Here is a 15,268-nt window from a genome sequence, read left to right as displayed (position 1 = left end):
CTACACAGGGCCAGGCCTGCTTCTCCAACTCCTTCAGTATCCTTTTGCCTTCAGAACTGTCTACTCTGCTTGAAGCCTGTTCTGGAGAAACACATACAAATTAGACTTAGTTCAATTACATCAACTGCATCACCTTAGCACAGCTCCTCTCAATTAAATAGGATCTCTGTGAAATCACTCAGCAACTTCTGTTTTGATTCTGTTCTGCATCAAACTGTAGTGTTTTCAAATTTTCATGGTTTATTGGGATGAAATAATGTCAAACAAACCTCATAAATAACAAATGTGGGAGGTATTTTAAAAATGACCTCCACATAAAGATTCAATCCCTAGGAACGTCTTAATTAGAGGTCACTCCAGGTAAAACCAGATATCTGCATCCAGCCTTTGCATACACTCAGAAGAGTGCTGTTTACATAAGAAAGATAGCAGAAGTCAGTTGTTTTTTCTCCTTCTTCCTGATTCTGAGTCATATGCTAAGAATTCCTTCTATGTTAGGCTAGAAGTATAGACAGAAAGATATTTCACATCTATGCTGCCTTTGTTCTGATGTTGTTGGTGTTCAAGTAATGCCCACCATCTGATTTTCAGTTGTTATTCTGTCTAACTAGTAATTGCTTGAGCAGCCTGCCACCAGAGATAAGGATCAAGGGACAAAGTAGAACAGAAACCTGTGTTTACATGCTAACTCTTGCACTAGATGAGACTATTTGCTGAATATAATTTGATAAAATCATAAAATAATTCTGATTGCAGTGGGTCACGTAGTTCCATTTCCCTGCTGTCCTGCAGTCTTGCCCAAATATTTGGTTTACCAGATGCTATGTTTGCAATAGTTTAGGGGGACAAGACCACCCAGACCCCACTATTTCTAGACTTAAGATGTGTATTTAGAATAGGGAAAATTAATTTCTTTGGACTAACTGTGTTACTATCTACTACTGCACATGTTTCAGGGAAGTATCCACTGAATAGTTTGCTTCCTGTTTTCTTCCATTTTAGATTATGGCTTGCAGTCATACAGAAAAGAAGATTCTCCTGAGGGATCAAGTTCATCCCAGCAGCATTTGATACAGATTTACACGGCTCCTGAAATACATTCTCTTTCAGATTTTGAACCCAATTCTATGTCAGATGTCTACAGGTAGCTAAGTTTTCCTGATCTCACTTTTACTAATCTCGAGTACTCTTTAACAATTAGGCTTGGTGTATTTCTGTTGTCACTCCAGGTATATGTTTGATTGTATTTTTAAAAGCATTGGTCCTGGAACACAGAACAGCATAGATATCACAGGATCTTCTCTTTCAAGGTAGATAACCAAATACTGAATTCACTGACATTATTTAAAAGCTGAGTTGGCCCAATGATCTGTAAGGAGTCACTTGACCAGTAAAATAAAAAGGCATAAAAGTCTGCTATTATCTAATTATCCTTTTTTTTCTGTTGCTGTTTCTTATGAAAAGCAGATTATTTTCAATAATGGCGATACTTCAAAAGTTAATAGCATCAATGTTCTAGGATGTCATACAGCACATATGCACCCTGTAATTCTGTAATTAAATGTCAGTACATTATTTTGGGGCATATACACAGTGTCAATATTTGGTTTACAGAGGAAAAATAAAGTGAAGGGAAAAAAAATGGATGCACTAGTGAATAGCTGCATTCCTTTCCTTTTGAAAGCCTTTATAGAAGATTGCCTTCCAGTGGCTTTCCCTGCCAGTGGTGGATTTCTTCTATCCAACCACTCTTCAGATAACCAGCATTACAATTGTAAACAAATGTCTGCATATACAATGTGCTTGAACATCATTAATTTTTTTCCATTCTATCAGATTACCTGAGAAAGAATTTGAAGTCTCAGTAGTATTTGTGCTCATAGGCTTAAATATATTCTTAGAATTTGCTTCAAAATAATTCAGCTAAGGCAGTTTGAAATTCTGTTGGTATTTCTGGCTACTGTCATTTGTCCTGTTGATGGCATGAAGATTTTTTTTTGCTTTTCTTTAAACCATTTTTATACCTTTTTACAACTTCTGTATTCTTAGTGCTTTTTGCCTACATTCTTGCACTTGTTTGTCAAGCTAAGAGACTAAACACTTTAGAAGCTTCGTAGCTAGGGATCAGTGTGCCCCAGACCCCAAGGTCCTCTCCAGAGCACATTCTGTAAACTGAGATAGAACCATCCAGGGGAAGGTTCCTTGGGGAGGGGGGCTCACTCGAGCTTCTCACTGGGGAATCTTTGATAGATATGCTAATTAGTAAGACCTATAATGTTATACCTGATCTTTTGTGGGGGTGTGCATTGTGGTGTGCATTGAGGTGCATTCGACCTGGATGTAGTGCACCTAAGGATCCTTAAAATAAATACCGAGGTAAAACCCCTTTTTCCCTTCTAACTGTGTTTGACTCTTGATTTTAAGACCAGGAAAAGGCATCACTGTGTTTTCAATATTAAGTAGTCTTAGAAAGAACTGTGCTCCAACTAAACAATAATTTTATGATTGTCTTATACATTCCAGTTTACCATTGCCCTGCAGCCAAAATGCATCCCAAAAATTGTTTCCTTGGCTTGTCTGTTCTTACTCTGCTCCTGTTCTGGATAGATATCATTATCTGACTTCTCAGGCAACTTGGCCTCCTGAAGGCATTTCTTGCCGAAGGTTCCCCTTTAAATAGTCCTAAGATCTGATTTGCTCATATCATGCATGTTTACAATGAACTTTTGACAGATTCAGTGAATGTTTCCTGGATTTATCTTGCTGTTCATCCACATGTCTGGAAAAAAAGACCAACATGCAGTCAGGGAAGATAGAGAAGTGTCCTGTACTATTGAAAGGGTTGTCTTCTTATCTGGGCTTTCTTTAGAATTTGCATGTTAACAAATTTTGAGCAGGAGATAAGCCTTCCTGATAGCTGTATTTGGCCCCACTGGCCAGGCAGCATTGATCCAGTCTTGAAATCCTCAGTTTTCATCTGTGCAAAAATTCCATTAATATTCCTGAAGGTAAGGCCCAAATAAAAAATGAGTAGAAACTGCAGGAGTGGGACTTGTAATTTAGTGGGCTCTTATAGATGAATCACTTGCTTTTAAAGTTCTCTAGGGAAAGTGTTGGTCAGATGGGAAAGCTAAAATGGAAATGAGAATAGGAGGGAGCATGAATGTAGCTCCTGTTTTTAGCTGAAGAGGCTGTTTCCAGTCACAGTTTCTCTTACATAGATTCTTCTTGATTTGTAATCGTCATATGAATTTCACTATCCACAATGGATAGTGAATTTTATTGGGCAGTGCTGCTGAAGATAAATTAAATCAATATGACTTTGTCAGAGTTACCATCATCTAATTATTGTCCTTGAAAATCTGTTTCAGCTTTGCGGCCTCCCGAGGATTGGTTTTTCTTTCTTCCACCAATCACCACAAAATTAATATAAAAACCTCATCAGATTAATTTCTAAATTATTCATCATGTTTTATATGCATTATTTTATTTTCTAATCGTGGTCCACAAGTGGGGTGAAAGACCAATGAACATATGCTGCTACCAATAGAATGTCTTATGGAACAGTGCAACCATTAGCAACACAACAGATTGAAAACCAATATTCTCCAAAAAGTAAATGTTACCAAGCTGAGAGGCATGCAGGGTAAATTATTACACTGTTTCACTTTATAAAGAGGTCAAAGCATCTTTTTCCAGCCTGTTGGCTGGAGGAGGTGCTTGCTTTTAAGAGATCACTGTTCTAAAAGATCTCCAGTGAGTTCAGTAAAAAGACTAAACTCTGTTTTTACTGTCTTTTTCCATTCTTCATCCTTGGTGAATGTATTTGACCTTAGTTCAACTGAGGAAGATAATGATAATGAAAATATAATTCAGAAGGAACAAGCAGAAATGCTTACTATAAAATATGTCCTCTGGACACACTGTGTCATCATAGACTTCATGGGCATTTTCTAGAACAGTGATCTTTTCAGTGGCTGAGAAGAAGCCACTCCTCCAACTGGTGATTCTGATGAACCTGCTCCTGCCCCTTGACTGGAGCAAAAATCAGACCTCTATGTTTAACTGGTAGGAATTATGTATATAAACCTGTACATATCATCTCTGGATTCCATTAATTCTTACAGAGAAAATTGCTTTGCATCAACCTCAAACATCTCTAGGACTGATAACCATGAGAGAGGGATGCTATGAAACTTTCAGTAACAGATCTTTGAAATCACAAAGTTGTAATAAGTAGCAGCACCATTGCCATCCTTCCTATTGGGATACTGGGATTTCAGACACAGAATGGGGAAGAATAAGAAATCATGAAAAGAAGAAATCACTGACTCAATTAACTGTTATTGCGTTAAGATTTTGCTTAATTTTTATTCTGCAGTTATGCCATCATTTTACTAGAAATTGCCACAAGAAGTGACCCTATGGCAGTAAGTAAAGACAAATTATCTTTGGAATTTGCATGACAACTTTGATTCTGTTTCTGCTGAAGACACAAACCAAACTTTGAGTTACTGCACCTTTGAGTTACTTTTTGATGCATTTTCCTCATGATTTTCTGGATGCCAGTTCAGTTCCCATGGAACATGCAATCAGGGTTTCCTCATAAATCTACCAGTTTTCCCTTTCAGAGCTTTGAAGAAGAGCATATGATAAAAAAATGTAGCTCTAAAACTGCCTTTTGATTAGTTTTGTGAGGTTTAATGGCTAGGTGGATGCAGGGAGAATGTATGTATTAGCATCTTCCTCTTGCTCCTGCTTCTTCCTTTTCCTGCTATTTACATGCCCTTTTAGTGGAATCTTGCAGTAATAAGAATTACCTAGAAAAGCAAATTAACTGCTCTCCATAAGGAAAATGTCCATTTTGCATGTGTCTTTTGATCAGTGCTAAATGGCATACACAAGAATGCACCTTGAAATTGAAAACAGATGGTCTGGATATGTAACCATGTTCTCTGAAATAATTTGCTTAAGAAAAATTGTAACAATGAACACTTGAAACTGCTATTTTTCCAGTTCTGATAGTTTGTGATAATAGACTAATGTAGTCCTTTTGGTTTCTTAAAGGTTTCCCAATATCTTGCCAGGTTTTTTGTTTCAAATGTTGTTTATGTCATATAAACACCGAGATTAAAGCCTGTCAGCCATTAAAAAGCTTTTAGACAAGGTGACCCAGTTTTGACTGGGTTATATGTTTTTTTATCCGTTTTTTTTTCCTTGTGCTCTTATATAAAAAAAGCTGACTTAGAAGTGATAGGGAAGATATTATAAAAGTGATGATGATAATAGTAATATATTTTCAGTGACTGGGATGAGAACCATAACACTTGTTTCAACATTGTTTAATCCCTTTTTCTCTAGAAAGATGTCATGCATTCAGCTGAATATTCTTGGTGCCCACCTTTGGCAGAATTAATTTCAGGAAAGACTGAGAATTCTTGCCCATGTCCCACAGATTATATAGAGGTGAGTAAAATACAATATTGTGTACAAAAGTCCTTTATTGAAGTGAATTTACAACATGTCATAACAGTTTTATGGCAATGTTACCTTTGATAAATATAAATAACCCAGAAATGAAGAGGTACAAGTACCTCAAACAAAGCAAAATGAAATTATTTAATATCCGTAATAAAAACATGTCATTGTGACAACGAAAGATTCAATTGTCCCCTCAAATTGCCAGTGTAATACATTATGTTTTTAATATTCAATCACTGATTTTTGTGCAATTTCATTTTATTATAGAGTGTTGAATTTCATACATATTTTATGTTAGTAATATCTAGCTTACTGACAGAGGGCTTTCAAATAACGAAGTCTGTCTCAGGCAAATTATGAGTTTGGTTTGATTCTTATGCAAAAATCTTTGTCTTAGTAGCCTCAATAAAGTACACCCCCTCCCAGTTTAATTAAATCAGAAAAAGATTGGGTCATCCTTATTTCAGTTTCAGTGCAATATAATTCAGCTTTGCTGGTTTGTAATAACATAAATGTAAAAAACTTCTCATTAGTAGCACTGGATTTTAATCAGAAGTTAACGTTCCTAAGGGGTACTTCAGCTCTTAATCTTTTGGGAATTTGTGTAAAGACAAGTCCTCTGAAAACAGTATGTGACTCCAACAGTGTAACACTGTTTTACAGCACAAGACAAGAGCTTAAGCAGTGTTCAGCAGAAGGAACGTGTATATCTTACTATGATTTCCCACAGCAGCATTTTCATGAACTAATATCCTTCATTCAGCAAAAGCCTGTATAACTCCAGAGACTTCAGTACAGCTGCAGAGAGAGCTTCACACAGCCAGCTGGCACCAAGAAAACAGTAGTGTTAACTTAAAATACTGCTTGTGCTTGGAATAGTAAAAGCTGTGTGCTTTTCTCACTCTTTCCCTTCTGCAGTTAATTGAAAGGTGCAGAAAAAACAATCCATCCCAAAGGCCTACATTTGAACAAGTCAAGAAAATGTTGTACAAGATGAATCCCGTTAGCCCTGTTGACATGATGATGACTCTGGTAAATTTAGCTTTTTAATCCAATTCAATCTGCTCACTCTCAATAACTTTCACCTCCATCCTGCAGAGGTTTTTTTGATCTTATGCCCCTTGTTTGGTCAGAAAATCCACAGCTATTTGTTCTGCTTTGTTGGGGCTGATTGTAGCTGCAGCTCTGCTTGAAACCCAGCTTTCCTTCTCATTCAATTTTTTAACTGTTTCAACTTCTTTGGGGTTGAACTTTTTTTTTTTTTTGTCAATCAAATGTTGTTTGCAAACTATATTCCCCCTTTCCTGTGGCTCAGTGGTCTTACAGTACCATGGATATAGAATACCTGCATGCTACAAATACCATGTTTACAAATAATTTTGAGCAGAGTATCTCAAGCCCATCATCAGAGAAACAAGATTCCTGCCTCCACACACTATTGCCTCACACAGAGAAGGGATGCAAAAAGTAAAGCATTGACCAGCACAGCAAGATAGTTTATGAAAGAGCATTGTGAACTTTTGCTAAAAGATTGAGACTTAGATACCTTTTGTTTTGGTAAGATTTTGATCCATGTCTGTAGCTTGCTCTCTGCATTGGATTTGGCCCCTAAAGTTTGCATGAAATTTGAAAAGCCTGAAATTGCCTTCTACCATTTTACATGTAAGCAACAACCTCAAATCTAGATTTATAAATTTACCTAAGGAGAAATCTGATCTTTGGATTTTGTAAAAAAGTGTTAGGTGTTTTAGACCTATGCCCTTTTTTATATCTGAATGTTTTCAAAACAGAATCATTCAAATTCTTACACCCTATCCAGCTAAGCATCTGTTTCAGTAAAAAGATGATTTTAGAAAATTCTCTGTTATTTAGATGGAGAAATATAACAAACATCTGGAGATACTGGTTTCTGAGAGAACACAGGATTTAATGCATGAAAAACAGAAGACTGATCGTCTGTTGTATAGTAAGTTATAAAGAGAAAAATAGTGGATATTCTTCTCAATAATAATTTTATTTCAGCTGTCTAAATACAAACAAGAACCCTTTGATGAGTGATTATTTGATAGGTAACATTTAGCTAGCAAAGAATGAGTACACTTTTTTCTTGCAAAGATGGAAAGATAGCTACGTTCTATATTTCCCCCTTAGAAATTAGTACACTCATCTGAGAGCTATGACCCCAAAATCCATAGTGCTCGGACTTTGAATCCATGTGGCAGGCCTTTTGCATAGTTATAAATGTTATGGAATTTTAGTTGGTTACTTTTAAAGGCAGTGTATGTTCCAGAATTCGGTAAGAAAAAAGGCATAAAGGGATGGGAATAGCATATAAGAGAGGGAAAAAAAGGGATGTGAAAGTGCAAGATAGGGGGAACAAAGGTGATTTAAAAAAACCAGAGAGGAGATAGTAAACAAACCTAACACAAGTAGAAAGCACTAGCAAAGAGCTGACAAAGGAAGAATTAGTAAAAGCCCAGCTCACACTATTAGAATCTAACCTTACTCCTTCTTGGAATGTATAGATATTGATTTGTTTGAACTAAAAGTTATGGGCCATGTGAAAAATCTGGATGTGTTATCAGTGAGATTTATTGTGAATTCTCACATTACAGCAGAGCAGATTTTGATGCCAAAGTGTGTTTTCACCTTCATAATATTTTGCATTTATGAACATATTTTTGTGCCTTTAAACAACATATTATATTTAATGTGTTCTTTAATCCACATAAAAAGATTAATAATGCTCTACTTTCTACAACAGGTATGTTGCCGAAACAAGTAGCAGATGATCTCAGGCAGGGAAAACATGCACAAGCTCAAAGTTACTCAAGTGCCACCATCTTCTTCAGGTAAATAAAAATGAAAGATAGGACTAGAACTGTCTCCTACAGAAAAAACTTCTAGGCTTTTAATGGAGGTGAAGCTCCTAACCAAGTACAGAATTTCTATCTAAACTTACAACAGGTGGCTCTGCAAAAGAGTGTCTTTCAAAATTCTCACACCTCCCTATTTTTCATTATAATTACTTAATAAAAAATGGCATTACTCTGGAGCTCTAACAAACAGCAGCACATCCCTTTGCATGTGTTACACATGCATGAATGTATGTTTCATAAGATAGGTCTAAGTAAAAAATCCACTATTTAGCCTGTGTAATGAAAATTTTTCTGTCCTTAGAGTCCACATGGATTTACAGTCCTAATTTTTTTATGTGTGCAGGAAGAAACATATAAATGGCATGCCTTCACTTGTCATAAATGAACAGATATCAAGTTACCTTTTTTCATTTGAAAAACCAAAACATGACCCAAAATAGAAGACTGCTTAGTCTGTTACAGATTAAACTCTACCTGTAAAAATGCTTTACTGCATTGGTAAGCAAAAAGACTCAGGTCAATCTGTCCTTTTAAATGGAAGAAGTCTTTTGTCAATTTAAATAAATGAAGACAAAACTATCCTACAAGAATGTTAGTGAAAGAATTATTGAAAAGAGAAGGTTGATGTAATTGCATTGAGAAGTTTTTACTGTGTGCTTAAGATTACTAATCAGCAATGATTATGACAGTGGATGAATATGCTCTTTCTGTTGTGTTTTAACAGTGACATTGTTGGCTTCACTGAGCTGTCCAGCACCAGCACACCATACCAAGTGGTAGATCTCTTGAACAAGCTTTATACCACTTTTGATGAGATCATAGATAACTATGATGTCTATAAGGTGGAGACAATAGGAGATGCCTGTAAGTTCCTTAAGCTGTGGGCAGTGATGGGGCCTGGGGCATCAGGATAGTGACTCTGATGATAAGGAAGAATAGCTGAAGGAGATTTGGAAAGCTTCTTACCACTGTCAAGGCCACATAAAACAATTAGGAGATGAGTCCTACCAGAGCCCTAGCAAACTCCAGGAACATTTTCCTGCATACCTTTAATCATTTGTATGATTGATGAGTGTTGTAAATGGGACAAATTAATTGAGTAAAATACCACTGCTTTTTGTTTGGTTCCTATGACTAGTAAGGTCTGACTTTAAGTCTTGGCTGCAGATTAATCCCAGTTGGCAACTTCTGTATCACACAAACACAACTAAAAAATTTACTTTTTACATGGGATCATAGATGCCATACCCTAAGTTTTATAATCTGTCTTTTTTTGCAAAGGCCATAACAATCTTCTTTCTCCTAATACACTGTAGGGGCTTGAGTGCCTCTTCTCTTTGAGTTTATAGGAAAATGGCTTTATATTTGCTACCATGGGAATCTGCTGGGGATTGATTACCATTAAAATTGACTTCCATAAAACCTAAGGTAATCTAACAGGGCTTTTGGATGAGACAGACAGAAGTCCTATAAGAGATGTGGAAGAAAAGCCCCACTATTTTTTCTCTGTGGAACTGTTGAACAAATTCCTGAGCATAAAAGTCCTGAACAAATGCACCCCTAAAAGACCTGTTTCTTGCCCTACACAGCAATAGAGTCAAAGAATTACAGAATATCCTGAGTTGGAAGGGATCAACAAGGATCATCGAGTCCAACTCCTGGATCTGCACAGGACATCCCCAAGAGTCACACCATGTGCCTGAGAGCATTGTCCAAACACTTCCTGAACTCTGTCAGGCTGGTGCTGTGACCACTTCCCTGGGGAGCCTGTTTCAGTGCCCAACCACCCTCTGAGTGAAGAACCTTTTCCTGACATCCAACCTAAATCTCCCCTGACACAGCTTCAGGCCATTCCCTTGGGTCCTGTCACTGTCACCACAGAGGAGAGATCAGTGCCTGCCCCTCCTCTTCCCCCCACAAGGAAGTTGTAACTGCAGTGAGGTCTCCCCTCAGTCTCCTCTTCTCCAGGCTGAACAGACCAAGTGACCTCAGCCACTCCTCACACGGCTTCTCCTCAAGGCCCTTCACCATCCTCGTGCCCTCCTTTGGACACTCTCTAACAGCTCAGTGGCTTTTCTGTGTCGTGGCACCCAGACCTGCCCCCAGCACTCGAGGTGAGGCTGCCCCAGTGCAGAGCAGAGCGGGACAATCCCCTCCCTTGCCCGGCTGGTGATGCTGGGCCTGATGCCCCCCAGGACACAGGTGGCTCTCCTGGCTGCCAGGGCACTGCTGGCTCATGTTCAACTTGCCATCAACCAGGACCCCCAGACCCCCTTCCCACTGTGCTGTTTTCCAGCATTTCATTCCCCAGTCTGTCTGTACATCCTGGGTTGCCCCATGCCAGGAGCAGAATCTAACACTTCCTTTTCTTAATCATGAAGTTGGTGATTGCCCAACCCTCTAATTCACCAAGGTCTCTTAGCAGGGCCTCTCTGCTTGTGAGGCAATTTAGTAGCATTGGCAGACTTGCTTAGTATCCCTTCCAGTCCTGTGTCCAAGCCATTTATGAAGATGCTGAAGAGCTCGGGGCTGAGGATGGAGCCCTGTGGAACGCCCCTAGTGACAGGTCACCAGTCTGGTGTCACCCCATTCACTGTAACCCTTTGTGCCCAACCTGTGAGCCAGTTGTTCACCCACATGTGATGCATTTATCCAGCCGTGTGCTGGACAGTTTGTCCAGAAGAATCCTGGGTGGGCCAGTATTGAAAGCTTTACTGAAATCCAAAAAGATTACATCAGCTGACTTCCCTTGATTAGCTGGGTGGGTTATCCTGTCATAAAAGGAAATCAGATTTGACAATCAGGACTTTTCATTCATGAAGCCATTCTGGCTGTGACCGTTTACCATATTGTCCTTCAGGTATTTTTCATTACCTCCCAGAAAAATCTTTTCCATAATTCTACTGGGCACTGAAGTGAGACCGACAGGCCTGTAGTGTGCAGGGTTGTCCCTCTTGCCATTCTTGAAAATTTGGACAATATTTGCCAGCTTCCCATAGACCGGAACTTCTCCAGATTTCTATGACCATTCAAAAAGCATTTTCAGAGGTCTTGCAATGACTTCACCAGTTCTTTGAGTACTATGGGATGAATCCCCTCAGGTGCCATAGATTTACAGGGATTGAACTACAGCAGCAGGTCTCACGTAAATTCAAGGTTTATCATTCTCACAGTCATGGTTCTCCAGGTCAGCACCCTGGAACCCCCAGAACCCATCATCAGTGTTTAAAGCATAGTGCAGGAAGCATAGGACAATGCCTAGTTGGAGTCATTGCCTTTTTTTATTATATCTGCCCAATGACAAAAGGTACTGAACAGCCACATTTGCACTGCCTGTCCCACTTTAAGAATTCTCAGTGGAGGGGAGGATGGAGAAAGAAAGGGTTGGAGGGAATAAATCTTATGTAGAAGTAAGAAGGAAATACAACATTTTTCAGATGTAAGTGTACCGGTTTGGCCAAATTTAGAAATATACTCTGAGAGAAGGCACAACCACCCCTCCCCCACCAGGTTCGGGAAAAATAAATTTTCCTCAAAGGAAAGTGAAAGAGATAAAAACTATTTATTTAACAAACACACGGGAAAGGAAAATTATGCTAAATAATAAAATCTCTCACTGTGGAGAAAAAACCTGGGAAAGTGTCAGAGTCCTCCCTTTGGTCTCCTTGGAGCTGGGGCTTGGCCCAGGGCCAGGCCCTCTGTGCCCGGTGGAAAGTCCTCCCGATGTGCTCTGATATTGAAGCAATCACGCAGTCCAGTAGAAAAGGGGAAAAATCTGAAATTCCAGGGAAGGAAAAATTTAACTCTCAGTCTCTCTCCGGAGGAAAAAAACCAGCTGAACCACTGGCCAAAAACTGTCCTCGGAGCAGCAAGCCGGGTGCTTCCTCCCTCCCCTGACGCAGCTGGGAAAAAAATTGCTATCTGTGTGTGACCTTGAACAAGCTGCAAACTGCTTTGAAAAAGTTTTGCTCAGTTTTTTCCTTCCCCCTCTCAGGCTCAGTTTAGAGCCATAGAAAGGCACAGGAATTAATTTTTGGGCATAGGCAGCGATATGGGATACACATCGTAAGGTCACCCTAAGACATTAAGGTAATTCTACACATGAGCTGTTGCCCTAGCCTTCATTTGTTTCTGGCTTTCTTTGCTCAGCAGGCACAACTGTGCCTTGGGACATGAAGAAATAGGACTTCTTTCTTTTTCTTATCCTTTAAAATTTTTTTTATTGTAGGCAGCATACTTTAGTAAATCTGTGTGTAATGCCAAAGGTTAACACAGTTGCACTGTTGTGTTAAGATATGGTGGTGTCGGGAGTACCCAAGGAGAATGGGATCCTTCATGCTGGTGAGATTGCAAGCATGGCTTTAGACCTTCTGGACGTCTGCAAGACTTTTAAGATCCCACACAAGCCCAATACCCTCCTAAAGATAAGAGCAGGAATACATTCAGGTATGTTGAGAAAGCTGCAAATGAGTCTTCCTCTGGCTTAACAAATGCATCTGTAGTGGTGATTTCCTCTCAATTTAAAATAAAGTTAATTTTTTGATATGGGATGGAACACATCATAGAGGTCATCCCAACAGAGTAAATTACTGGATACTGGGATATTGGTACCTCAGTTTGGAGTACAACATTGGAAAGATCCCACAGCTCCAGTGCATTTGCTGATGTGAGTTAGAACTGCCATTCTGTATCTGTTACTTGTCCTTACCAGCTGTTCTCTCAAAACAGTGAGTTTTTTCTTGACACTCTGCTCTAGCCTTCACTCTCAGATCCCCAGCTCCCTGATTTAATCTGATGTATGACTGCAACTCCTTGATAGACAGCCAGAGTTGGACATGTCCTGTGCAGTCCAGCATCTCCCAGTTAAACAGCTTACACTGACTTACCAAGAAATCATAATTTTTATGTTTTAAATCACTTGTAAGACAGATGTGTAACCCATGTAAAGACAATACTGACAGTCTTTATCTGGTTAACAAATTAGATATAAGATGGTGTAGGAAGCAGCCATAAGGCTGTATGACCATGTGATTTATAAACACAAAATATCTTGTTTTCTATTTCTTAACAGGGGCAGTTGTAGCTGGAGTTGTTGGAACCAAAATGCCACGGTACTGTTTATTTGGAGATACTGTGAACACAGCTTCCAGGATGGAATCTACCAGTGAAGGTAATAAGGAAAAAACTGCAGGTGGGGTTTTAATCATCCCTGAATTAGTTCTTAAAAAATGTTAGGCTGAGTTTTGAGTCCTGACCTATTCAAATGATTGCAAATCCTTTAAGGATATAAGGAGGTTCTTGATTTCTGGGTCCAGTCTGCCTAGGGACAAATTATGAGAGTGATATTCTCTACAACCGTTTTTGTAATCAGATCCCCTTATTTCTCAATTCTCCGAAAGGGATTTTTGTGGCTTTGAAGTCCTCTACAGTAAAAAAGGTAAGAATAAAATAAAATGAGAGGCAAGTGGTTATGTTCACTGTTTCTATTTGTTGCTCACACACATCTGGATTTATGGTAAAAATATTTTCATTACTCCTCTTTTATTGCTGATAACTTTCTCTAATGGAGAACACGAGAAATAGTAGAACACCATGGGAGCTGTGTCTGTGTTTAACCAGTATAGAAGATTATGTATGTGTCCTCTAGCAAAGAGTTTAAACAGAAATTTTGTGGAGGTATTCTCACTGCTTCTTCCCAGGAGATAACAGAGCTCCAAGTTTACTTAGCAAGCTTCATCTTTATCCAATATGAACATTTGAACCTCAGATTCTGAAATATTTTAGCTGACCTACAAGAACTGAGAGAAACAAATGATAGAGTGATTCAACATCAAAGAACTCTGATATCTTGTTTCCTTTCCTTCATGAAATGAAGCTGTAGTAGTTTTATGGCTCACATTACAATGCATTGTAAATGGATTTGAACTAGCCACATACAAGATTCTTCAAGTTTAATTTCATGATAAAAACTGCTGCTTTCAACATCTATCATGATCCACTAAAAACAAGGCAGAAAGGCAGGGGAATGGTCCTAAATGATGTATTTGAAAGTTTTGAAAGGATTTGAGAATCACCAGCATCCATTCCTTCTCACCATTTTTATTTTTCCAAAGCAAATGCTAACCTGGGTGGAACAAATATAACTTCATTTTCTTTCTGTCAGTCTCCAAGATAACTCCTTTTATGCTCCTCCTATCAACTTATCTGAACTCCTTTAAAACTAATACATTCAAAATCTGCTTCCATCATTCATAGGTTATCTTTTGTTCTGTATGCCAGTCTCTTTCTCAGATGGTGCATCAACACTATAGACTTAGGAATGAAGACAACATTTTATCTTTCAAGCCTTTATTTTCTCTCCCTCTTTTTCTGGCCACATACATCTGAGGACCTCAAATTACATTACCATGTTTTAAACCTAAGATGATTGCTTTAAAATCGATTAATTACTAGCAATGTGCATTAGAAATGCTATCACCTGGAATCTGAGTGCTAGTGTCTTCTTGTCAAGCAGGATGACAAGTTGAAATATAATGTATTTACTGCAAGGAATATTTCTGAGATATGTATCTATGTATGCTGACACATATATCTCCTGATCTACAGGCAATGTTCTGAGACTCTAAAAAACATTTAAACAAATAAAAGTGGGCATATAAACTGTCATTTTCTGCTACAAGAAAAATCAATTACACAATCTTAGCCAGTCCTACTATCATCTGGGATGTTTTTTAAACAAAAAAGCATAATGATTGACTCTGTGTCACAGAATGTTACAGGTGAAAAAACCTGGTTTTTAATTTTTTTAAATTTTGGCAAAATTTTGCTTTCCAGCAAAAGTAGAATTTCTTCTAGCTGTCCTGCTTCTTGGTCCTTCCTCCATCATTTTCACAAAGCAAGACAGGTGA

The 15,268-nt window shown here is 38.5% G+C and overlaps 1 protein-coding gene across 1 annotated transcript in view; it reads left to right on the top strand.

Moving 5' to 3' along the window:
* Window positions 1-15,268, top strand: part of LOC116438270 (atrial natriuretic peptide receptor 2-like) — a 37,476-nt gene that overhangs the window by 18,738 nt on the left and 3,470 nt on the right. Inside the window, exons 12-20 of the mRNA XM_032097101.1 lie at window positions 1,003-1,144; window positions 4,382-4,430; window positions 5,362-5,466; window positions 6,400-6,513; window positions 7,354-7,447; window positions 8,246-8,333; window positions 9,085-9,224; window positions 12,654-12,806; window positions 13,432-13,530. Coding sequence (XP_031952992.1) covers window positions 1,003-1,144; window positions 4,382-4,430; window positions 5,362-5,466; window positions 6,400-6,513; window positions 7,354-7,447; window positions 8,246-8,333; window positions 9,085-9,224; window positions 12,654-12,806; window positions 13,432-13,530 — 984 coding nt within the window. The remainder of the gene's footprint in view (window positions 1-1,002; window positions 1,145-4,381; window positions 4,431-5,361; window positions 5,467-6,399; window positions 6,514-7,353; window positions 7,448-8,245; window positions 8,334-9,084; window positions 9,225-12,653; window positions 12,807-13,431; window positions 13,531-15,268) is intronic.

The sequence above is a fragment of the Corvus moneduloides genome, chromosome Z (genome assembly GCF_009650955.1).
Source record: "Corvus moneduloides isolate bCorMon1 chromosome Z, bCorMon1.pri, whole genome shotgun sequence".
Lineage (NCBI taxonomy): Eukaryota > Metazoa > Chordata > Aves > Passeriformes > Corvidae > Corvus > Corvus moneduloides.
Note: the sequence above shows the minus strand (reverse complement) of the source record. Positions and strands in the feature narration are given on the sequence as shown.